This window comes from Barbatula barbatula, assembly GCF_947034865.1.
Source record: "Barbatula barbatula genome assembly, chromosome: 8".
Taxonomy (NCBI): Eukaryota; Metazoa; Chordata; class Actinopteri; order Cypriniformes; family Nemacheilidae; genus Barbatula; species Barbatula barbatula.
Window position 1 is genome coordinate 10,734,122 of NC_136771.1, and position 25,388 is coordinate 10,759,509.

At 38.5% G+C, this 25,388-nt stretch overlaps 1 protein-coding gene across 1 annotated transcript in view; it reads right to left on the reverse strand.

Moving 5' to 3' along the window:
* Positions 1–25,099, reverse strand: part of vegfc (vascular endothelial growth factor c) — a 38,413-nt gene extending 13,314 nt beyond the window's left edge. Inside the window, exons 1-4 of the mRNA XM_079462761.1 lie at positions 24,535–25,099; positions 10,895–11,105; positions 10,489–10,679; positions 8,318–8,457 (exon numbers count right to left, since the gene is read on the reverse strand). Coding sequence (XP_079318887.1) covers positions 8,318–8,457; positions 10,489–10,679; positions 10,895–11,105; positions 24,535–24,645 — 653 coding nt within the window. The 5' untranslated portion in view covers positions 24,646–25,099. The remainder of the gene's footprint in view (positions 1–8,317; positions 8,458–10,488; positions 10,680–10,894; positions 11,106–24,534) is intronic.
* Between the last annotated feature and the right edge of the window lie 289 nt (positions 25,100–25,388).

Here is a 25,388-nt window from a genome sequence, read left to right on the forward strand (position 1 = left end):
AGCTCGATCCTACTTCTCCTTGGCGATGACTGCGTGCAGATAACAATCATAAACTCATTTGAAAATGGGGGGGACACAAACAGGATTTTGAAAAGTGGAGGAGACATGTCCCCCTTGTTCCCAGTGGAAATTACACTCATGCCCGGATGATGCACCTTTTCGACTGAAAATATGAAGTGTGGAACTTTTATTTATTTATTTAAAAGTGTAATGAAAGGGAAACATGTTCATTTGTTCTATTATTGTGTCTTAACAAAAACGGAAAAGCGGTTTTAAAATCTTTGTTCTCCAGTAATAATTTTTTAAGCTATAGAAGTAGTACTGGGATAGGGAGAAATTGTTTTATTATATATCGTTTTTCTGTTCTGTTAATCTGTTATTGTTAATACTTTCCAGTAATAATTTGGTGCAAAGTTCATGTTTCCAAATTCTATTACAGTAATAAATAAATAAAATTATTTGGTTTAAACTATGCCCTGTGTTTTAACATCTACATGATTGATTAGCCTACACACACATTAAGAGCACAAATCACAAAATATTTTAGTGGTCATGAAAATGTATTCAGATTTAGCATATTAATGATCCATTCATCTGATAAACCATGACACTTCATCTACAGGAAAGTCAATGTAAATTCAAGTGAATGCTTCTAAAAGTAAAACGTTTTGGTATCGATATCGGCAATACTGGCCCTGCATTTACTATCAAAATTATGATATGGGGAAAAAAACTGGGCCGCATCCGATTTATACTTTTGAATATGGCCCTCAAAGAAAAGTAGTTGACGACCTCTGCACTACATGGTTAACTGCATAGTGCATAGTTTAAGTGTATAGTTAGTATGTCCATTTAGGACACAGCTTTCATTCAACTCGTTGAAGACTGTGCTTGCGAAAATACAACACAAAATGTGCTTTCTGGCATAATCTTGTGTGTTTTTGTTAATTAAAGCACGAAAGAGAAGTTGATACCGGTGCGCTGTCTCACAGATTCTGAAGCAGCCTTTAGCCCATGTGTACATCAGACGGGGCCACTGTCACCTCACGTTGAGCCGTTTTCTACCGCCAGAACCTGTCAATCTATACTGGACGTGTCAATAGAACCATTTCAAATCGCACATATATCTTAAAGGCCTTTATATGAATAAGAGTGTGATTATATAATGTTACGCTACACAATGATGACAGAAAAAACGGATGTTATGTTAATGGTGTTCAATATTTTTTAAACTTGTTTAACAACCCTAATATATATATATATATATATATATAATGTATATATTGTAGTGCTTGCGACAGATAACTAATTAGATTTCTTAAGTATAACAACAACACCCCTCACCCAGCCAGCAAGTCACCAGGGGTCTACCCCAATCTGCAACCTACACCAAACCATCAAGATAAGACTATTTTACGACCCAATGGAATGTAGGGAGATGCGCTCTCTATACTCACTTTAGGGACAGACATATGATATATTTATATAGAAACGTACATATATTCATTTATAACTTTTCCCTGTATTGATGTTCCTGTTGTTATATCTGCCTTAAACATAAACCCAAAGTAGTTTGAATGAATGTGTGTTTAACTACTAGAATTATTAGATTTGTAGTAACTCATTTAACCAAGATGATATGTAGTCCATGATTGGTGTCTATGAGCTACATTTGTGATTTCCTTAATGTTTGTTGTGTTTTGGTAACTCTTTTCATATTAGTTTTATTAAACTCTTAGAAGTTTTCTTAATGAACATTCAATCAGCTTCCACATGCAAAACAAAGACAATTAACTTTCCCTCCAAAGGTGTCATATCCTGATTGGGTCCGTTCATACAGCTTAAGAGACAACAGTCTCTTCCGTTTTGTCTGTGCTTTCTCTCTTTTCTCTTCACCCGGACCCCTTAGATTGTGCCAGGCTGCGGCCTTGTGTTTCCAGATACAGACCCTCTGCATCAACTGGTTCTCTCTAATCACATCCAGCCAAGATCAACAGCAGCCTCAAAAAACTGCATCAGGACACTTTCTTTCTTTTGATGAGCAAAATATACAAGTATCGTACATGGTCTCATTATGGATGCATAGGTGCTATACCAATAAGAAACTGATGTTTTGGTCAGGCTATTGATCTTCTTAATATCAAATACTGCCATAAATCCATGCTGTTATTCTCTCTCCTTCAACGTCAACCTTCTTCCAATGCTAAACTGTATGTGTGTGTATGTTAGATTAGTATGTGTCTAGTTTAGGTAGTAAAGTTCTGTTTTATTGTCACACGTGACGTTGTTTGTAGTTCATGCTCATAATCCGGAGTCCCTAATCATGCTGATTCTTGCTACCTGCTCGTAGTGCCAAATCATTTCCCCAAATCATGAATTTGAACCAGAGTAATATAATTGATCATAATCAATTAAATTTATCCCAATTTGGGCTGATATTTGTTTCCCTTATAAGGGGTGCTGGAGAATATATTACTTATAATTGTGATCAATTACTCATGATAATTCTTACCATTTTGGTGCAGAATAGTGTTTAAATAATACTGTTCCTCATTGAATCCAACATATATATAGATTTTTTTGGGGGGCAGACTATCCCATTAAGCAATCAAATATGTATATATACTGTACATATATGTATACGTGGATCCTATATGTATGTGTATATATATATGTATGTATGTGTGTATGTGTGTGTATATACACACATAAAGACTACACATATACATATATGTACAGTATATATACATATTTGATTGCTTAACGGGATAGTTTGCCCCCAAAAAAGATTCTTGCATCATTTATTCACCCCTTGCCAACTGGCATGTGACTCTTTCTGCTGTGGAATACAAAATATTTTTTGAAATGTCTCAGTGGTTTTTTGTCTTCATACAATGTAAGTCAATAGGGCTAATGTTGTTTTACTAACCTTCTTCCAAAGCTTTGGAATGGCATTAAACCATTCAGTGTTGGTTGTAGGATCACTACAAATGTGCTTGTATAAAAACCATCATATTCAAGATTTGAAAACGGTAAAATCCCAATGAACTGATGAATAAGAGAGCATACCTGAATGTAAACCTGAAAGATCACCTACAGGTCAAATGTTAATTAACAGTGTGTGCAGTTTTCATAGCCTCATTAATGTCTTAATGTTTATCCTCATGTCGAGTCTCTCTTTCCTACATGGTGAGTCATCATCTCCCAAACAATACAGAGTGAGAAAACCAAGAACGCAACAAAACTCTAGCCAAATGTTGATAATCATTACCAGGCCTCTGCCATCGCATTGCACAGGCTCTGATAACAACGACAGCTTTTAAATGCTACGTTACCCTCTCTAGACCACACATCTGAGTTAAACGTTCTTCACCGTGGTGCGATTTGCATCATGCTTTGATTGATTGGCTAAATGCAATAGCACCTTGGAGCGGACCACCCTGTGTCAAAGCCCCCGGCGTCCCAACTGCCCTGATATCAGATGGCGGCAGGTTACGGCAGAATAATTCCAGATATAAGATTAGAATCAAACTGAAAGCATTTCAAGACGACCCTGGAGTGGTCTTGAATTAATCTGGCATTGGAGTCAGATTGAAGAAAACGTTGGAGAAAAAATCCGGAGAGCACACTGCAAAACATGGATCGGATCCCACGGGTGTTGACCTTTACAGCTGTAAAAGAATTACAAGAGCGTGCAACACTGTAAAAGACGTCAGCTGTAGGTAACCGCAGCGGAAGCCGTGCCACTGCGCGTCTGGTTGGATCTCACGTACGCAGACGTTATGCCGTCGCCACTTGCGTGAAAGCACGAGAGGAATGAGGAGATGAAGCCTCAGTGTGTCCAGGAAACCAAAACAACATATAACACACTTCCTAAGTGCAGGTCGCCCTAGGAACACATCTGCTTTTTCTTAAGCGAGTCCTGGCTGTGCGGGACCTTGTGGGGGATAAAGCCTCTTTCCTTTTCACTGCAAATCACTCTGACAGCGATGGCTTAAAAAAAACAGCGCTGAAACACATAACAATAAACAGTTCTTTTACTTCTGGACTGGTTAGTTGTGGTTATAACGTTTTAACATTCGAGACAAATAATTAACGGCTTGATTTATAGAAGCTGTTGACGGTTTGTAAACACCATTAATAAAGCAGTTTGTCCACAAGCCAGCATTAAAATCCAACGCGAAAAAGTACTTTAAATATTTTAGTGCTTACGCAAGACTGCATTCCGTTCGACAGAGCGTTAAGTAACTCCTTGCACACTGAAGACATCAAATGTAACGAAACAGCAGCTCCATATTATATGTTTACAGGCCAATTTTGGAAACGTGTCACTGAACCTCTCTCTGGCGTGAGCCGCACATCACAAGTTAACATTTGGGTGTCATTTCCCCCCATTTGCAAACAGATCAATGCTGTAATACACTGGGGTCCACTGCCACACGTGTTCTCAAACAAAGAAACAGCAGTTTTCACACACTAAGCATACATTATTAACAAGTAATTTAACTCGTTTTCTCCACTTTCCTTGCAAGTCAGTGACTGCCTGGTGCACTGATGTCTGTCATGAAAAGGCATACAAGGTAACCTTTCATTCTCTTAGAGGATTAAAATGCTAAACATTTACACAAAGTATGCAAGAGAACAACGTAGAGTTGAAAACAGGGGGTGTACCTCATGTAAAAAATATCTGATGATAGGAAACAGACTATGGTGTTGTGTTGTTCTTGCCACTAAATCACCTTAAACAGTAAAATTAGATTTTATACAATGTCCTACACCGAATATGGTTTACTTTACATATACAGTGATGTTGCTCTTGCTCTCTCTCTCATGGATAAAACTCAAGGCCATAAGGGTTGTTCTGTGTTTCAAAATAAATTAAGTGTTTTGAATGATACAAAGTGATACAAATCCATTGTGGCTTTGACCAAGTAATATACACTCTTACTACACTCTTACTACTCTTAAACGACTGACAACCCCCAAATATAAATGTAGATCATCAGCTTTTTATTATATTTAAAAGGATAGTTCACCCTATTCTGTCATCATTTACTCTAATTAACAAAGGAGATATTTTGAAGAATGTTGTTAACTGGCACCCATTTACTTGCATTGATTATGTTTCCATACAGTAGAAGTGAATGGGAAGCCGTGGATGACAGGGGAGGTCTATAGTTTTCTCAAGGCTTGGAACGCTGCCTTCAGAGCTGGAGATAAGGAGAGCCTGAAGACAGCCGGGGCCAGTCCAGCTCACAGCATCAGAGAGGCTAAGAGACAGTACTCCAGGAGAATAGCCCAGCGACAGCAGAGACACTCAGAGCCTGTGGCAGGGGATTCAGACCATCACAGACTACAAGCCCCCATCGTACGACCTGTGACAGCACAATCTCCTTGCTAAATGAGCTGAACACCTTCCCCATCGCTTTGAGGCACAAAATAGCACCACTGCACAGAAGACATCACCTCCTGCTGGCGAACAGGTGATGATCTGTCCCCAGACAGTATGAAGCGATTCCTCAGAAGGTTTTTTGCACGAAAAGCTATGGATCCTGACAACATTCCTGGACACGTGCTTAGAGACTGTGCATTAGAACTCACTGATATCTTCAGAAACATTTTCAACATCTCACTGAGTCAGGCGGTTGTCCCCACATGCTTCAAAGCTACCACCATCATTCCAGTTCCAAAGAAGTCACCTCCATCCTGCTTCAATGACTAACATCCAGTTGCACTTACTCGACCGATGATGCCACTGCCCTCCACGCTGCACTCACTCATCTGGACAAAAAGACTTGTACGTCAGAATGCTGTTCATAGACTTCAGATCAGCATTCAAGACAATCATCCCTCAACAGCTCACTCACAAATTGGTCCAACTAGGACTGAACACTTTGCTCTGCAACTGGCTGTTGGATTTCCTGACGAAGAGACCTCAGGCAGTACGGGTCGGCAGTAACACATCCAGTACCATCACAATGAACACGGGCCCCCACAAGGATGTGATCTTAGCTCCCTCCTGTAAACCCTGCTTACCCAAAACTGCATACAGTCACACAACTCATCGAGTTTGCGGACGAGACCACTATGGTGGGTCTTATTAGCAACTGAACATTTGACCTGAGGATCTCTCCTGGACTAACAACACCACTGCACTGGCCAAGAAAGCACAGCAACGCCTCTAGTTCCTCTGCAAACTGGGAAGAGCAAGAGCCCCAGCCCCAATCATGTGCACCTTCTGCAGAGGCACCATCGACAGCATTCTGACTAACTGCATCACTGTGTGGTATGGCGCCTGCAACGTGTCCTGCCGCAAGACCCTCCAACACCTATTGAGAGCAGCTGAAAAGATCATTGGTTCTCGTTTCTTGGAACCCGTCTCAACCGAAAAGCTCTCTGCATTGCAGGTGATCCCAATCACCCAACACACAGCTACTTTAGGCTGCTGCCATCAGGGAGGAGACTGCAAAGTCTCCAGGCCAGGACCTTCAGACTAAAGGAGAACTTCATCCACTAGGCAGTCAGGAAGCTAAACTCCCTCCTCTCTTGCCCCCATGCACAACTGAACTCTAACCACATCCGCAGGTCCTTCCATTCCCAACCCATCACCCCCCACCACAACATACACTGACCCGCACCAGTCATTTTATGCTGCATTGGACTGCTCTACCTCAATCAGCATTGGTCTGTCCTCTTCAACTACCTCTTCTTACAAGTTAAACAAAGTCTGCCCTCTTTGTCACTTTAAACTAATAAGCTCTTTGCACTTCCTCACATCTGCAGTGTTGTATATTTCACTGGTTTGCATGTCCCTGCTTGGAAAGTTGTAATATATACAGTATATAATAACCTGTATGTATCTGTATCTTTATTTCTGTTTCTGTGTTAGTGTTATTTGTATGCACCATGGGTGTGAGAGTAACAACATTTCTAGGCTCTATATGTATGTACTGTACATGTGGCAGAATTAACAATAAAGCAGACTTTGGCTTTGACTTAGGGCTGCATGATTTGAGGAAAATGTCACAGTGCGATTATTGATGTAAAAATTGTGATGTGTGATTGCGATTACGATGAACTGGGTATAATGAGTCAACTTGGCTGATATCAAGGAAAATGCACACACAGATAACTGAACTCTTTTGAAAAAGAAACTGGATAAATGTGTGGTTCACTCTGTAAAACCTAAACCTCTATAATCTTTGTTGTTACTTTAAATGGTTGTTACTCAACCAACTGGTTGAATCCTCTTTCTAAGACATTCTATTTAGTACTTTATTTACAACTTAAGTTTAGCAAATTCTGCACAGTACCTCTCTCTTCTCAGTGTCTGATATCCTGAAACAAATATATCGCCAAATAACAGAGGTAGCATTTTTTGTGGGCACTAGTTCAGGGTCGGTCTGCACTGCAACCATTTCTCACGTCTCCACACTGCGCCCCGCAAGTCACGTGACCAAGCACACAAGACGACTCGTTTTTTTTTCTCGCATAGAAAATGGGCATATATCTCTAAGAATGGATGTCTTGTCACGTGCACGAATGCACTTTTTTTTATATAATAGCACAATTTTGCTTCATTTAATTGCATAGCCTGACATCGCGATTGCGATATGATTAATCGTGCAGCACTACTTTGATTTCCATGAACCACTTTCCGATTGTTTGACTCATGCTTTGATCCATATCACATAATTAAGATGTTTAGATCCTGTTCATGGTCATTCTCATATGATTCTACCTGTATCAGTAGTTAGGTAGCACTACCCCCACATTTGCAGATGAAGAAAATTGAGCAAGAAACAACGTAAATATGATCTGCAATTTGTTAAGCACACATTTTGTCAGCAGGACACAGAAACCACATATGCTTTCTTACTTGATAGTCATGATTACTTCATCAAGCCAAAACACTGCATGGTAAGTTAATTAGATTCCCTACTGGGATTTTCCTCCCTGACGAAATTCACACAACAACAGACGGACAGGAAGATCTCCATGGGCTTTAACAATGGGCAGTAACACTATACCGCCAATATAAAAAGCAATCTGATGAGTTACCGCACGTCACTGGATGCAGTTATATTCAAAGTTCACACATCAGTGTAGCCGCATATCCGTTCATCATAAGACGCCATGCAGAGCCAAAGCACTACTGCAAACATCAATGTCTTGCCATGATACTCAGTTTTTTTTTAAAAGGTAGACTAAAATCACAATCTACATCAATGTTTGGGTGTCTGATTGTTAAACACATTAAATATTTAGGTTTACACACCTGATTCGTATGGTTTACATAGACAAAGTGAACACTTACTCTGGTAAGGCTCTTCGTATGATTGAGTGTCGTTGTCTGTACACATCCAGTTTTGACAGACAGCTGCAGGAAGTGTGGTTGGCAAAGCTTATGGTGACTGGCTTGGTCCCTTGTTTGAAAGGAACTGTGATCTCAAAGAGCTGTAGAAAAAAGGAGACATTTTCAATAAAAGCCTAACAAGTCACAAATAATGTAAGCTGGAACTTTAAGAGCTCTGGAACAGTATTTCAGAGTCATTTGTATTTAAATAAAAAAATTCTATCTACAGTAAAAGTGTTGTGCAAGCAGGATTGCAAAAACTTTCTGAGAAATCAGTGAGTGTGAAGACACAACCAGAACTACAGACTGAAACTGCTGAGGCAGAATGGGGAAGAAAGATGGGCAGATGTTGGTAGATCAAGCAATATTCACACCACCACCACCATTCCAAACCTTTTCCTCCTCTTCAGATGATGACATGTATGTTCAGAACCAACCCTGGGCACACATAAATAAACTGTGCCTGATGAAGGGGGAAGAGTATGGGATGTTATCATCTGACCTGAGCCCTGGCATTGGCTCACCTCACTTCTCAAGGTACCTACCCATCATTCTCCATGTACACTTCTTAAGCCTAATTCACACAGATACAACAAACTGAACAAATAAAGACATGTAAACAGAATGAATGAGTTTGAGGTCAGGGAGTAGTGTGCCTTTCCATGTGTGTAAGTGCCATGTTGCCACTTGTTTATGGCGCGGATAGATCTGCAGACAACTGCGTTAGCATTTTACAAATCCACGAGAAAGAATCTCCATTAGTCCACCAACCGTACAGACTACACTTAACATAAACTGAAAATGTAAGACATTTTTTATATATTTATCAGTTTGTGTATCCCCTGAGAACCTCGTTTGGAAAGTACAAAGCTCAACTAGTTTGGCGATGTTCAAATCATGTTGAAACCGCACACCTGGAACCACTCATACTACATAAACATTATAGACATATTAGAATTACGTTGCATGGCAACCACAAACAACATACATACATACATACTGTAGGTGGTATAATAAAAATATTACTTGTGAAAAACTTTTTACAACAACCTATTTCATTATTTTTTATGATAACTAAAATCCTAAATTACATTTTAGAGTTTTAAAAGAAACAATTTTATTTTACAATCCTGTCTCCCATGTACATACTGTGTACTTATTACAGTAAATATTAAAACTGGGTAATAACTATGTACTTACCCTGAACCTACCCCAAACCTAAACCTGATACCATGTGGTTACCTTATACTACCCAGTTCTTTCGTAGGTAAGTACACTGTAAGTACATTATAGGTACACATACTTTAAAATAAAGTAAACAAGAAACTCTTATCCACACCTAACTTACTGTAATAAACATCCACTCATGATGACTTATTGAACCTTTTTCTTTCTTGCTTTCATGTTTGCAGAAGTCCATAATTCAGTGGGGATGCATTTTTACCAGGACAAGCGATACAAAAAGATTCACCGTCCTGCTCACTTTGTAAACTTGTCAGCCTCCAGTCCCGATAATAAAAGCACTTCAGCCAAGTATTTACAGTCCACATAGCCTGAGTATTATGTTTTTGCAGGTGAGAGAAGGGTCAGGCGAAAGTAGAGATCCATTTAAATTTGTTCTCTCTCTCTCTCAGGTTATCTTCATTACATTATTACATATTGTATGGGTGGGCAGATAAACAGAATATAAATGTTGCATGTAATTTTATAATCCAAATCTTCCTAAATTATTATGTAATATCTTGACATTGCATCTCTTGCTTAGGCTTTGTGCCCAGACTGGGAGTGTAATGTCGGTAGTCCAGTAGCTGGACATGAGGACCTTGACCTGCTCGGTGGTGGGAGGGCGTCATGGTTTAAATCACAGGAGGACAACCCATAGCCTGCTGAGGTCAGCACACCCAAAATAAGTGGGCAATTAAAGAAAGCCTGCTTGCAAATAATTCACATCCATGACCTTCCAACCAAACCCCTGCCTCTTCACAACTCACTAAATCAAAGCTTAACAGACCATCTCTGCTCTGGCGAGCAAGCTGTAAAACAAAAGCCACTGCAATATACATATAAAATAAAAGGCATTACAGTGAACCAAATGCTCCAGACTTGATTAATAAAAAGTAAACGTCACTCACAGTCTTGCTGATGTAGGAAGTGCTGATGTTCATGCATTGATGTTCTTCACTGTTACAACAGCCCCCACATCTGTAGACAGACACGCAGGGTGGTTTATAGAAGGTGTTTGTAGCTGCCCCAAACTCTTTTCCCACATCTAAACAAACTTGGCGTGGCATGCACAGGGTCTTTCTCCACTCTGTTTCAATACCTGTTGGAAGCGCAATGGAAGAGTAGGAAGAGGAGATGCATTAAAAAAGGACCACCATCAATTGTTATGCACTACAGTTATTGCAATTCACAGTTTGAAACAAAGCCTATGGAAACTTTGTGCCAGGATTGTGCTATGAAAATCTTGGCTGTAATGCAGTGGCAGAAAACACAGCCAGTACAGATTGTGGCTGTCCCAAATTTTTAGTCACTCACTTTTTAGTATTTCAAAGTTGAAGTAAGCAGCCGCAAAGGAGGCCTCCTCCGACCTTGTTTCTGTGGAGCCGTGTTCTCTTTGAGGGTAGCGAGCTCCTGTTTTGGAACGACATTTCAGCATGCTCCAGTAGCTGGGATAAACTATCCTCATGAGTTCATCCACGCTGCCCGCCGAACGCAACTGCTCCACCAGATCTGGCTCAGTATGTTCCTAATAAGACAAAAAGAAACGTGGCCAGTTTACTCACAAAAGGCTAACTTTGTTCTTCGATCTTAAGTATCAAGAAGTTCAGAAACCTTCATGTGGTAGCACGTTTTAGAGCAGTGGTTCTCAAACTAGGGGGCCCAAGATTTGCCTAATATAGAACTTTCTAACTGCTTAATATGCATATATATCCATCAAATCCATCTATTATGTCATCAGCTTAAACCTAGTTTTCCTGATAAGTTTGCACAGGTGATAACTTTTCTAACTTTCCAAAATCCTCCAAAAACACCTAATGTCAGATTTGTTTTAATTGTGTCACTCTTCTTCATTAACTGAAACCTTTGCCTAAAAACTTTAACTGAAACCTCTGCCTAAATCTGGGAAAGAGCATCTAGTCAGTGACATTCTCATGTCAGGAAAACTCCTGGGTCACAGTATAAAACTGTCAATATTTAAATCAACAGCTTTCCTTGTTGTTTCTAGTTCTAGTTTCTAGGTACCCAATAAAAGATATTGATAACACCTTTACTTTAAATAATTGGACTTATGTACCTTTATTTTAATACATTTGAATGCAAATGTAACCTTTGCATACATATGCATTAAAATAAAATGGAATTGAATCAAATCGATTTTTGAATAAATATCTTAAAATCTAAAGACTTCTTAATCAGAATTTCTGTCCATTTCTTTTTACAGATAACGGGTAACTAAACAAATAACAGAACAGAGTTTACAATTTATAGGCAGGCATCTAGTGTACGTGTGTGGTGAGGAAGGCAGGACGGGAGCCGTGAGGCGGAGTCGGTGGCGTGAGTGATAGTTTGAATCAGCTGTGCGCGCACCAGTCCCGCATATCTCACGGAGAAGATCGGGAGCTTAAGAGGACGCTATTGCTATTGTGTTTAAAACAACCCAGTGTATGAATTCAACGGCATCTCGTGGTGAAGTTGTAAATTGCAACCAACGGCTCACTCCATCCTTTCGAAGCACTTCGGTGGCTGACACCATCAAAGATATTGTCACATTTCCGCTTGTTTGCTGAAGGACATAACGCATTTACGAAATGCGCTGTGTAGAGCAGTTTGTCTGTTTAGGGCAACTGTAGAAACAACATGCTGAATTTCTTTCAAGGGGACCCGCAGTGTATGTAGATAGAAAGAGCTCATTCTAAGGTAATAAAAACAAAACGCGTTGTGTATAAAGACCTTACATAGTAAAATTATGTATATTATATGGTATTTCTCTCAATAGATCCTGCAAAATATTACACATTGGACCTTTTATACATTTACTGAAATAATCTGTCAATCTGGATTGCACCAGCAGCAAGTAATACAGCCCTGAAATGGACCTCAAAGATATCACACCTGTTCCACATTTACCTGACCTACCCCTGACTCTTTCCATCGTCTTGCTTTACGTATACAAAAATAGTCTTTCAAGTTCTTCATCTTTAATGTTGTTAACTGTTTCTTTGCTTTAGCTACTTGTAAACATGGCTTTGAAATCTACACTTATTGTTTGCTATTTGACAAAATGTCAAACACTCTCTTTGGTGAGTGAGTCTCCTTGGATGAATGAATTTATTCTTGGCAAAAATACTACAAAGAAACTTGTGATGTATGCTAAGATTTCGGGAAGATGGTTTGTGACTCAATGTAAAACCAGTGACAGTAAACACACCTTTATGTGTATCCCTTTCCCATGTGTTTAACTGCTCTATTCAACCAGACAACATCAACAACTAAGCTTAGATACATACATACTGCATGACATATTCTAGAATATACATAATACTGTTAAATAATCTGTCAAATTAATCTGTTGATATCTTCAGGGAACTTTCACATTTTTATAAAATTATTTAATCCCTTTTAAAAGCGCCCCTATTTTTAATCACTTAATTGATTGTTAATTTAATAATATATAGTAATAAACTATGATGAGCATTTACATTAGCTGATCCGAAAAATGATCCGATCCGTGACCCAAATCCATAAAATGAGTTTTGTGATCCGTTGCACCACTACTATGGAGGTCAATTGGGGGTGAGATCTGTTTGGTTACTGATATCCTTCCAAATATCTTTCTTTGTGTTTAGCAGAACAAAGAAATGTATACAGGTTTGGAACAAACTGAGGATAAGCAAATTATGAAAGAAATCTCATTTTTAAGCACTTCAAGCAGATGGGTTCCTACTAAATGACTTTAGAAAAAAAAAGGTCACAAAGTTCACAGCACATGTTTGAAACAACAACAGTACAGCTTACTAATGGGTTGTCTGTTGTGACTGAATCGCATCAGTCTGCAGTAACAGATAGCCCAGTATATGCAAATCAAACACCCTCCTATGTCTTGACCTCCCCTTAATCCTCAGTGGAATGAGACTTTGCAAGTGTGAAAACACCAACAGCATCTTGAAACAGGCTGAAGTCCCCGATGGAAAATGATACTGCTGCCTGGGACATTCCAGGAAACATGCCCAGTTTACCCACATAGCCCATCACGGCCGTCGATAATAAAAAGCACTCCCACCATGCACTTGGGAAGGTGTTAAAAAATACAACTCAAAGCTTCTGTGTAATTTCCCTTCCCCTTTTCAGGAGGCCAGTGCTAGTAGTTGGCCCAGTCTGGGGTTGTATCATCTCTGACTGGTGAACGAATCTCTTTGAATATCTATTGCAGAGATCTCATTGGGCAAGTAAGCATGTTTACAGCAGTGAATGTATTATCTCAAAACCTAGGAATTTACCTGTTTCTTAAAAAAAACACTCTGTTGTATTTTACTGTAAAACCCATATTTATCTACGACAGGAATTTTTGGCCGGTTAAGTATAAGCTGTGCTTTTCTAGACCTCCCTTCTTCTCTCACTTCAAAAGAAGATCCCTAGAACAAACAGTATTACAGTATGGCAGTTTGTGAAGACTATAAATCTGAGGCCCATTTTTTAAGATACAGAAATCAAGTTTTTACATCATCTGAAAGCTGAATAAATAAGCTTTCTATTGCTGTATGGTTTGTTGGGATAGGACATTATCTGGTCGAGATACAAATGGAGGAATCTGAGGTTGCAAAAAAACACCTTTGAAGTTGTTACTCAGAGGCCACAGGTCAAACCTCAAGAGGTTTGTTTTAATGCTATCTATTGGCTGGGTTACCCCAGCAATGACTTTGTGGAGAGTAGATGTACCTGAAAGCAGAAATCCTAAGCTTTACATAGATACCAAACTTGAGTGTGTTCATTCCCAAAGAGCGGGCAGCAGCAACAATGGCGTAACGCAAACTGCAGTGGCCCTCTCGCAAGAGTTGGGGCTTTACCATATAATGCTTTAAAAAAAAAATCGCATAACTTTCCAGTGCTATGCCACTTACTAGACCATATTGTTTTGTGTCAAAGCTATTGGACTGCTCGCACATAGCCTTGTGACGTACATCCAACTTGAAATGGTAAAGCGCACTTGGTTCTGGTTATGTATTTACAATGAGCTGTTGCTGCCTAGTAAATCTAACTATTTGAAAAAGATTTCAAGTACATACAAAATCAGCAACTTGAGAAGATATATTCTAAACACCACTAGGATGCTTTTCCCCGTTTCTCCTCACAGATAGGTCTGTTGCAGACATTTAACCACCAAACACAAATCACAGAATACGATATAAGGATACGAAAATACCAGCACATAGTGAAATACTGTTCAGTGTTTCATGCGTGAGAGTGTAGGGACCTGACAAACACACGCAACGCATGCTTTTATTCAATGTTTTAATCACTATGTTGTGCCATTATTTCATTGACAAATGTACAGTATATATCCATAAGTAAATACATATTTTGTCAATATATAGGCCTAACTCTTTTCTTATTCAGGAGTTGAATAGGCTACGTCAGGGCTCTAGACAGATTTATCCCACTGGTGTGATTCACTTTCTCAGTTGGTAGCACCAATTTTTTATTTGGTCACACCCTTTTTATAATTATTTTAATGACTTTGCATAATGATCTCACTTGATGAATCGTTATGTTAATTTGTCAGTCTGTCATTTAAAAATACTTTGCTATAGACCGCTTCATATTTGTGCTTTAACACTTGTGTTTTATTATCTATGCACTGCGCGCCTTTAGGGAGGGGTGAATCGATCCTGATTGGTTAACAGGCAGGTTTTTTTCCCCGGCAGTGCGTGACCTGCGTGCCCGTCCGTTACTCAACTGAGCAGCGAGTGAAAATTGCAAGCATGTGTCCGCCCATTTTTGTTAGCGATTTTGCTGCATCCACTTTATATATATATTTATGGTAGGAAATTTAGAAAAAATCTTCATGAAACATGATCTTTACTTAATATCCTAATGAATTGAATTTGAAGAAAATATTTCATTTTGACCCATACAATATATTTTTGGCTTTTACTTAAAATGTTCCCGTGCTACTTAAAGGTCCCAGTGAAATAAAAAAAAATACAGTTCCTATTGTTTCATATTATATTACAATTTAACAGTGTTTATTGCTAATAGCTTACCAATGTGGGTCATTATATATGTTTTATACATTTGTCCTCACAAACTTCTGTCCCTGGAGTGACTATCCATCTCAAATGATGTAAGTTCTCCCCTTCAGTTGTCAGTCAGCTGCCAGTTCCATTTCAATATGCAATAGCTGTTTTTATACTTTTTTATTATTTTTATTTGCAGTAAAAAACAAGCTTCTGTTAAAAATTCTGTTTCTCCCAGAAAACCTGTCAGAATAAGAAAATCCGGATCACAAGTACTTTAAGACTGGTTTTGTGGTCCAGGCTCACACGATAAAGCTCAAAATAGCAAATTAGCATCTAAATCACAGTTTCACAAATCTTTCATAAAGGTCCAGTGTGTAACTTTTTTGAGGATCTATTGACAGAAATGCAATAGAATTAAAATAATGAAATGTCTTCAGATGTGTATAAAGACCTTACATAATGAAACATTATGTTTTTATTACCTATGAATGAGCTATTTCGATTTGCATGGAATTCCCCATGTTTATTCTACAGTAGCACTAAACTGCCCTACAGTCCACGTTTCGCAAATACGTCATCTCCTTCAGTAAAGAAGTGGAAACGTGACAACATCTTTGTTCTTTGAGAGCCGCAGTAGTGCTTCGAAAGGAAGGGCTGGAGTAGGCGTTGGTTGCAATTCACAACCTTACTGCAAGATGCCGCTAAAATCTACACATCATTCCTATAGCTAGAAGCTCACGTTAACACAGAGACGATGTAATAAAATAATTAAAAGTATGACTATCACGGTTTAGGAAACTAATTAATTTAAATAAAAATGATTAAATATGTATTACATACAGTATATTGAATACTGAGACAACCTGACAAACCACAACTAGATCCTATAGATTGTAACTGTGTTGTACTGCACAGGAAAAATACAATGCTTTTCAGGAAATTGGACTCACTTCTGTTTATTGAGGAAACTTAAATACCACAAAAAGAGTCTGAACAAGACTATTGTATGTGGCCTCTTCCATGTCTTTGTTTACAGTGATTCCTGAGATAACAAACTGGTCTGTTTCCGACCAGAAACAATGGCGACAGAAAATTATAATATTGTGTGTATGTGCATGACACACAGACACGTTCAGACATTAGCATTAGCGGGTCCCAAACTTCAGGTCATTCTACATAACACCAATATACAATGCAAATTTTTTTTTTCGTTTCAACGGCAATAAAAGGGGAGAAAAAACTAATGGGAACCATGAAGTCTGAGGGCAGTTGACCCAAAAATGCCATTCATTGTTATTTTTTGTGATCTTGTTCACGATATTAAGATAGACTTTTAGTATTACAAACTAATTGACAGAACTATAATAATAACCAATCTTTAATGTATTTGAATGCCAACATCTTTACTATCAAATATCATGTTCAAATGGATATTTAATTGCAATTTTCAAAATATGCACTCCAAAAACTCACAGCTATTATAATAAATAAAAAACAGGCCTGAAACTTCAGAACATTTTTTAGATAAAAGAAAATAAACAGCGTGCCTGATTTATTTAGGTTGCAGTGAGACAAGCCTCAAACAAGAGTGTTTGGCCTGGAAGGACAGTGATTCATGGGAAATGATGAAATGATGAACTGATCATAGATGCCAGCAATATTAATGGGCAGAGATGGCCACATTTTTTAAATATGACTAACTGAATTATTATCAGCTGGACTCAATAATATAGACAAGACGCCATGTCAACTCTTAACAAAACATGATCCCACTTTTGTCCAATCCTCCCTAAAAGACAATGACTCATTACTGAGAGTATTTTGCGATTCAAATGTGAATCAGTAGTTTGAAACCAATGACAGATTTTACACAGTTACAAGACAGCCTGAAACTACACAGTGTTGTCATCCGAAATATGAGAAGTCACATTTTCCTGGACACACATAACATAGATGCTGTTTGCAATTAAAGATGCTGCATCACTCACAATAAAAGATGGGACTAAAAATAGCTTTGCCATTGGGTCACTAACTGGAGCAAGCACTAATCTTAGCAGACCTCAAAAAACTATATTCAACATTGAAATCTGAAAAAACATCATAAGCAAACCATCACACACAATCAAAATAAACAGATCCCTGTACTGACTACGAGATAAGCATTTACTTTCTTCACTGACACAAGCATTCAGAGCTATTTGGAAAAAGTTTCTATAAGACACTCTTACTAAAAATCATTTTGTCAAAATACTGCACATTTTTAAAACCACATCATCCTGCATCATGTGCAAAATTATGCTACATAAATTTGACAATGATTTCTGGAAATGAATAAATCATTGTGCTAGAAAGATTTTCAATATGGCACTGAAGTCTCCATTACTAATGCCACAAATAGAGCAGTCTCGGTTTATACTACAGGCAGCTGATAATCATAAAATTATAAGAGGACCAGACAACAGGCTAACAAACACAGTAGTCCAACATCACAGTGGAACAGCCTCAGTCCATCTGCACAGGAACACATGTTGCATGTGTTCTAGACATACCTTTCATCCTCAGTATTGGACTCCAGAGAGCAGGTTTGTGTACACTGCTGTGCTCACTGGACTTGAATGATGTACTCGAAGTCAGCTGCTGAGGGCATGTCTGGGGTTTTGCGTGCAGATTTTTCAAAAACAAAAAGGATGAGGATATGAGATATCATTAACCCTCTAAAGACTCATGTTCTCAAAGAAACTCTAGACCTGTCTGTGAGTTTGAAGTCTTTGACCCAGTGAGAACGGATCCTTTGGAGAATAAGTGTTGCCCACAAGTGTAAAGAGTAAGAAGTCTGACACTAAGACCTTTGCACATTTCAGACCAACAGTCCAATCTACACTGTTTTCCTGAAGCAATTGAGATGTTCCCTGAGGTATAGTACTTTGCCACGATCCTTATGAATGCTATATTAAAGACTAGTCCCTCGTTTTGTTTCTAAACCAACCGTTGGACGCAGTACACACGCTCGGCACACACACAAGCTCTTGAGGCCAGACCTTACGTGTGGATATTGTTTTTCCAGCCTACAGCCCAGTGCCTGTTAGAGCTATTAGAATGAACTAGCAGAATTGGATACAACACAGAATGGGGAATAGTGCCTGAATCAAGAGATTCGAAAACAATGACTTCTTTATTCATTTTTAATGTCTCAAATAATTGTAACAATAATGTAACTAAATAAGTTTTGGAAAACTTAGTGGTCCTGAAATACTGTTCACTTACACTAGTGAACGATTTCAACTTCTTAGGATTTCACAGAACTCTACTTTTATATTTCCCAATGAAATGCTAAAATCTTTTCATTGAGAATTCATTAAATTGTGAAGAGTGAGCATTAGATACTAGAATTTTTAAGGTTGAGAGTTGGCAAAAACAGTTTTTGTGATGTAAGACAAAATAAATGGTATAAAGAAATAAATTGATGATAAAAATTTTTATCACAACACATATTATAAGAAAGTAAACGGTTACAATTGTGGTTGCTTTTAAAACTCTGAAATAATGCTTGCAGTCTTTTTGTCCTGTGGTAATATATGACCTTTCATCCATTTATTGAAAATAGCTTAAAAAGACTTTCAGACATCAACCATAATGTGTGACTTGATTGAAAGGAAATTCTCTATCAAGATTAGAAAAAAATCTGAAGTGCAACATGAGTAATCAATTTACCCGTGAAAATCTTTACCATTTGACTGTAAACACTTTAACAGAAGTTCACTTTTTCAGCCTACAGTGTAACATAACTACATAAAAACTGAAAGCCAAAACAGCCACAACTTTAATTTCATGGGGTCTTTAAAGAGTAATAGAGAGTCTGCTATAGTCCTACCCAGACTCATTCATCCCCTTCTGAAAAGTTACTTTCCTGGTCTTCTCGGTTTCACGCGTTTAGTCAGACGTGTGTCAGGATGCAATTACTGCTCACTTCTGATGCGTACTTGGTTAAGGTTTCTGTGGTGCAATAAAGCTATTAGCCTGGAGGGTTGCCCACTACTCAATAAGACCGCAGGGATATTAGGCTTAATATTCTGTAACCCAATTCTTTAGCTCTCCAAAAACATAATACAGCTCAGCTGAACATGAAATCCATGTGAAACTCCCTGTAAGCCAATTAAAACAAACTTTCCAACACTACAGTGGGGAAAAGGGATTTAGCTATTTTTTGGAACACTGAAAACATTAGGGTATGGAGCCAGTATCCAGGCTGATAAGAAAAGAAAGCTAAGGTATGATGAGATCACCAGCTACATAATACAATAAGATGTAGATGACTCATCTGTAAACTAATGTGTTTATCTCGTGAGTCCATTTCCACAAGCAATAACACTTAGTGGATAAGTGTAGTGTACATTATGTTGGATATGGCTTTTGAAACCAACTATTAATGCTCAATTCCAGAACTCCAGTTTGTACGTACATGATACAAATTCATAAACTGTGCAGTTTGGACAAAAGTGCCAAATACATTAATCAAAGATTTCAGGGCTATTTGATCCAGAAGGGCCACTGTTTTGGAGAGTTTTGCTCCATCCCTGATCGAACACACTAAACAAGCTAATCGACAGGATTACTTTAAAGTGACAGATGCAGGAAAGTTGCCTTCTATGACAGAGGCAAGCTGTACTTGCCATGGCACACTACCAAGGGAGGCTGAATATACTTCTTGTGAATGTCTACCATAGTGCTTCCAACCTCAATAAACCACACTTGAACCAGTTCACTCGAAAATTAAAGGCAGTTATCGTGCAGGTGCTCAATACTGTTCCTGGAACTTTAAGGAACTTCTTAAGCAGGTCGATCTCCAGGAACAGGTTTGAGGACACCTGCTTAAAGAAAATCCCAAGGCCTATACACTGAGTGCTGTTAGAGTAAGTTTACTGAAACAAAATAATAAATCAAGTTTGCCAACTGTAATTGATCTGAAATTGAACCTTCTCAAAACCCTGCTCTCCTTTGTTTCCGGTGCCATGTCCGACAAGTTTTCGGTATCAGCCATGCACTCCCAGTGTCAATTTTGCACTCCCTGGGGAAATAGTGAAGAATTTCTGGAAAAAGTACACGCTGATTTCAGACAGAAAGGTCTGCAATATGCATTCGAGGGATGCATTCAGGATTTGAGATAACTGTAACAATAATTATACCTATATTTTTATCCACAAATATGTGCGCTCATCACATCACAGGGACGCAAAGCAGATCTTGCGAGCTTGCTCATACATGTAAAATATAAGTATTATATCAATAAGTATCATATTCCGCCTTAAAACACCACTTCCTGAACGCTTCTGTCTGTAATCCGCACATTAATGATTCCAACAATATCGTGTCTCGTATCTGTATTGGTATGGCTGTTATATGAACTCTGCTATTTTCCTTCATTTAGAATGATTTTAAGTCAAAACATAGTTAACTTTTATCGTTATAGTGTGAACATCCATTAAAGCTGGGTATATATCTCGCTGTTTACTATTACAATAATAAAAAACTGTATTTTTTCATATTTATCACCAAAGCTCTACTACACCAGGTTTGTTTGTCAGAAAAAATGGCGGTCAGACAAGGGGGCACATAATATCTGATTGGTGAGATCGCTTGTCAATCCAACTGCTTGCGAAGGACCAACAATTGTACGGCCAAATACACACTACAGTCATTTGTCTATGCAGAGAAAATTGCAAAAAACTTGCAATTCAGTGCAAAAAAACAAGTGTAATCCCAGTTGCTTCAGGCATACTGCTTAGCCACAGTCAGAGATGAATTCCTAAAATGAGTCTATAGACAGTTTTCAGCAAGTAAAAAAGATGTCACACAGACTGCACAAAGATAGAGGGAGAAAGACCGTGATATAGACCATAAATGCATAAACCATAAGGTCTCTGTTCTTGACTGGCAATGTTGAGTGATATGCTGTTATCCCCTAAAAGTTTGGTCTACAAAGCTGTGTAAGACTGAGATTGGGATGCTTAAACAAAGCAGATTAATGTTTTTATATCGCCACAAAGTCACAGTGTTAACAATCCTAAGAAAGTCAAATCACCATCACTGAAACTTAGAGAATTGGCTTTTCCCCTATTTTATATTGATTGAATGATACATTTGTGGATGTTTGGTAATAATCTACAGTGTATCAGACACAATTTCAATCATGATTTAAAGGGACAGTTTACCCCAAAATGAAAATTATTTCATCATTTATTTAACCAAAACGACTATTTGACAGAAAACAAAAGACGACATTTTATGAAACAACAATGTTTTTGGGGCCACATTGACTTCCATTTTATGGACTACACCCACGAAGACATTTCACATAATATCTTCTATCGTGTTCCTCAGAAAAAAATTATGAATACAGTTTGAATGACATGGGGGTAAATAAATGACGACATCATTTTATAGTTTTTCACTTTTGATTTTCATTCTCTTCAATGTGTCGGTACTATGCATGGCAGTACAATTGACTATTTAGACATCAAATATTACACCATAACTTTAAACCTTTCAAACCGGTCCTTAAAAATACACAGGAGAATGTATTTCAAAATTATTATGAAATTAGCTTTAGAAAAAGCTGAAATTTCTCCAAAGAATGTAGTTGCCTAATTAAATAAAGTTGAGCTCCCAAAAAGTCATTTCGCTTATGCCATCTCAACGTCTGACTACCCCTACCCCCGGGGCGAAAGCAGATCTCCTCCAAAGTTGTGAAAGTGTTGAAAGAATCTAAAGTTAAAGGACTGAAAGGATCTGGCAGGTGGATTGGCTATTAGTGGGCAAGATAAGAGAGGCAGATGTGGATAATCTGTTCCACCTGTGTTAACTTCCTCCTACCTATGAAGTACACGCACCACACACTCACACTGCAGAAGAAACCCCTTGGGAATCCCTCAGCCATCACCGGAGGACAGAAATAAAACAAGCATTGTTTATAAGATAACGGAAACTCTTTGTTTATGAAAACGAGCTCTTTTCCTTGTAGCTGGAGGTGCTTTATCATGGGTGTTATTTTCTCAGACATTCATTACGAGCCAGAAGACGCACTCCTATGGGCTGAAACGTAATGCTTACTCAAGCCTGGCTGTCCCAAGAGGCTTGCAACACAGCAGATAATTTAAGCAGTCAAAATCCCAGTTTATAATGATGAGTCAAAACCGGCAAAGTCACCAATGAGGTTACCTTCATATCTGAGGCTTTAAGACTACAAAGCTGTCTGCAAATGAACAAAGATTAGTGGTTCCATCCCAAAAAGGAAAAAAGTCACTCTCGCGTACCTTCTCTGGATCTGTTCCACATTGGTGGAATGATCTGCCTGCTGCTACAAGATCAGCAGACTCTGTTGCCATCTTTAAAAAATGCCTGAAAAAGCATCTCTTCCGTCAACATGTAGCTGATTGATTTTAACCTCGAATTCTTTTCTGTCTTCTTGTAAAAATGTTTTACTAACCTCACTATTCTTAGCTTTGTATACTGTGCTAGGCTTCAATGGACTATTTTTGATGCACTTATGCACTTTGTTGCCTATGTAGTTATAATTGCTTCCAATGTTTCCTCGTCTATAAGTCGCTTTGGATAAAAGCGTCTGCTAAATGACTAAATGTAAATGACTGGGACCCAGCACCCACATTGCCCAGGTGACCCCAGTGTCTTACAGAGAATAACCATCTCTATATGCAAAACCCTTGTGATTTACAATTGCACTTACAATTACTCGTGATTTACAGGACAGCTTTACCAAACAGATGAGAGACGGCCATCACTGAAATGTGCAAAGGAGAGAAATAAGGTCAGTACATAAGCCAAGCCCTGACTGATGCCCAATGAATTATTGAGGACAAACACTGTTAGCGGAGTCCCCATCCTACACTTTCATATTCCCTACGGCCACATGTGCAATTATAGAACAATTATTCAAACACATGGCAAAAGCGCAAGATAAATATCTCCCAAACGGACTGAAAATAAAACATTAGAAATTCGCCAGCTTTCATTGTTGCCGTGGCAGTTAATCTGAACTTTCCCGTCTCTCTGTGAATTCCAGCTAAATGAATCTTAATAACCCTCGAATTTCACTGAAACCCAAAGGAGTTTGGAGAGCGGGGAAAATAAAGTCTCATTTTAGGCAATCATTTAAGTCACACGTTACTAATGGGAAACATTGTAAGATTTTGTCAAGACGTCCACGTTGCTGGGTGTAGCATATGGTATCATTTATACAGTGTTCGGAGTAAAATGCCACAGAGACGACTACTGCCGTGTTGCAAAAGTTTGAATGTTGTAAAATGCAGAATGTCAAAGCGATTCTCTGCGTAGTGGTTGTGTCTTCCAGAACATAATGTTGGTGGGTGTGTGAGCCACAGTACGAACGAACAGATCCTCATTTCTGTGAATTAACACAATCTCACTTCACTTGGAAACTTCTAAGAAAAAAAAAGATTGCAACATTTATCCAAACAATTCAGTGTATTGATGGCATCATCAAACAGAGAGAAAGAGAGACACAGAGAGAGAGAGAGAGAGAGAGAGACAGACAGACAGGGGGGTTTTCTGAAGTTGTTGCTGACCCAGCGACACCTGCTTCCACTTTTATGGCAATAAAATAGTGCTTTCAGATTATATCCTTAAATTACTTTTTTTTATTTCACAAATGTCATCCTGTGCTTTTGCAAAAGAATCTCTAAAACCTGTAAATTCTACGTGTTTCGTTTATGTTAAGTCCCCGGTCAGACAAAAGATGTCTCTGTGCTTTCAAAAGGACTTAAAATAATAAAGCAAATATTTAATACGGCTTTCCTTCAGGCTGACTTTAGTTAAGTTACTGTAAATAAAAACTGAGGGCAACGATTCAGAACCAAAAATGACTTTCAGAAACATAACCTGCTGGAACTTGCCAGAGCTTACCAGGATATCTCCTTGATCTTGGTCATAATCATAATCGTCGTGACTTGACTCCAAAGCAAGGTTTGCATAAAGCAATGCGAGACAGAAGACAGAAATTCCAAATAAGTGCATTTTAGTTGTAAAAACCCTCTGAAGTCTGGACAGAGTCTGTTCAAAGTTCCTCCTTTTCGGCTTTCAAAAGCCGGTTTCTACAACGCTCTCTCCTTTAAAATAACGCATACATCCAACATGTTAAAAAGGAGCAGCTGAGGAGATACTGGTCCATGTAACGCAGCGTAAACTCTTAACATCCAGTCCGCGCGGAGACAGATGAGTGTGGAAGTGAGCTGAGCGCTCAATGGCATGTTTTATGCAATTTCACAGCGTTTCTTTGGCTTCTTCTCCTCCCCCTCTCCGTTTTCCCCAGCCTGCCTCTCTGCTCGCTGCTACACACATTTCCCAAATATCAAGAGAGTGGCGGCACGCGCGTCGTGTTATCGTGTTAAACGTGTTTTGGTCAGACTCGAGTACAGTGCTCGTGAACGCACGGACTGTTACCTCCGCAAGGTTACGCGCGTGTCTGTGTGAGGTCATATGTGAAAGGTCAGAGTTTATAAATACATTTTTTTTGAAGAACATACCTGAAATAAATGAAATATCCCTCATTGTGACGAATGTAGATTTTTGTATGATAACTACATTATGTGAATTGCAACTACAACATATAGCAGTAGGGTACCTGACAATGACAATTTTTTTGTTAAATTGTTTTCAGGATGTGTTTTTATAAAAGGAATTTTAAAAGGTAATTGATTAATGCAAAAAATAGAGTCATTAACTGTATTGGATTTGAGGGCTATAATGAGAATTGTATT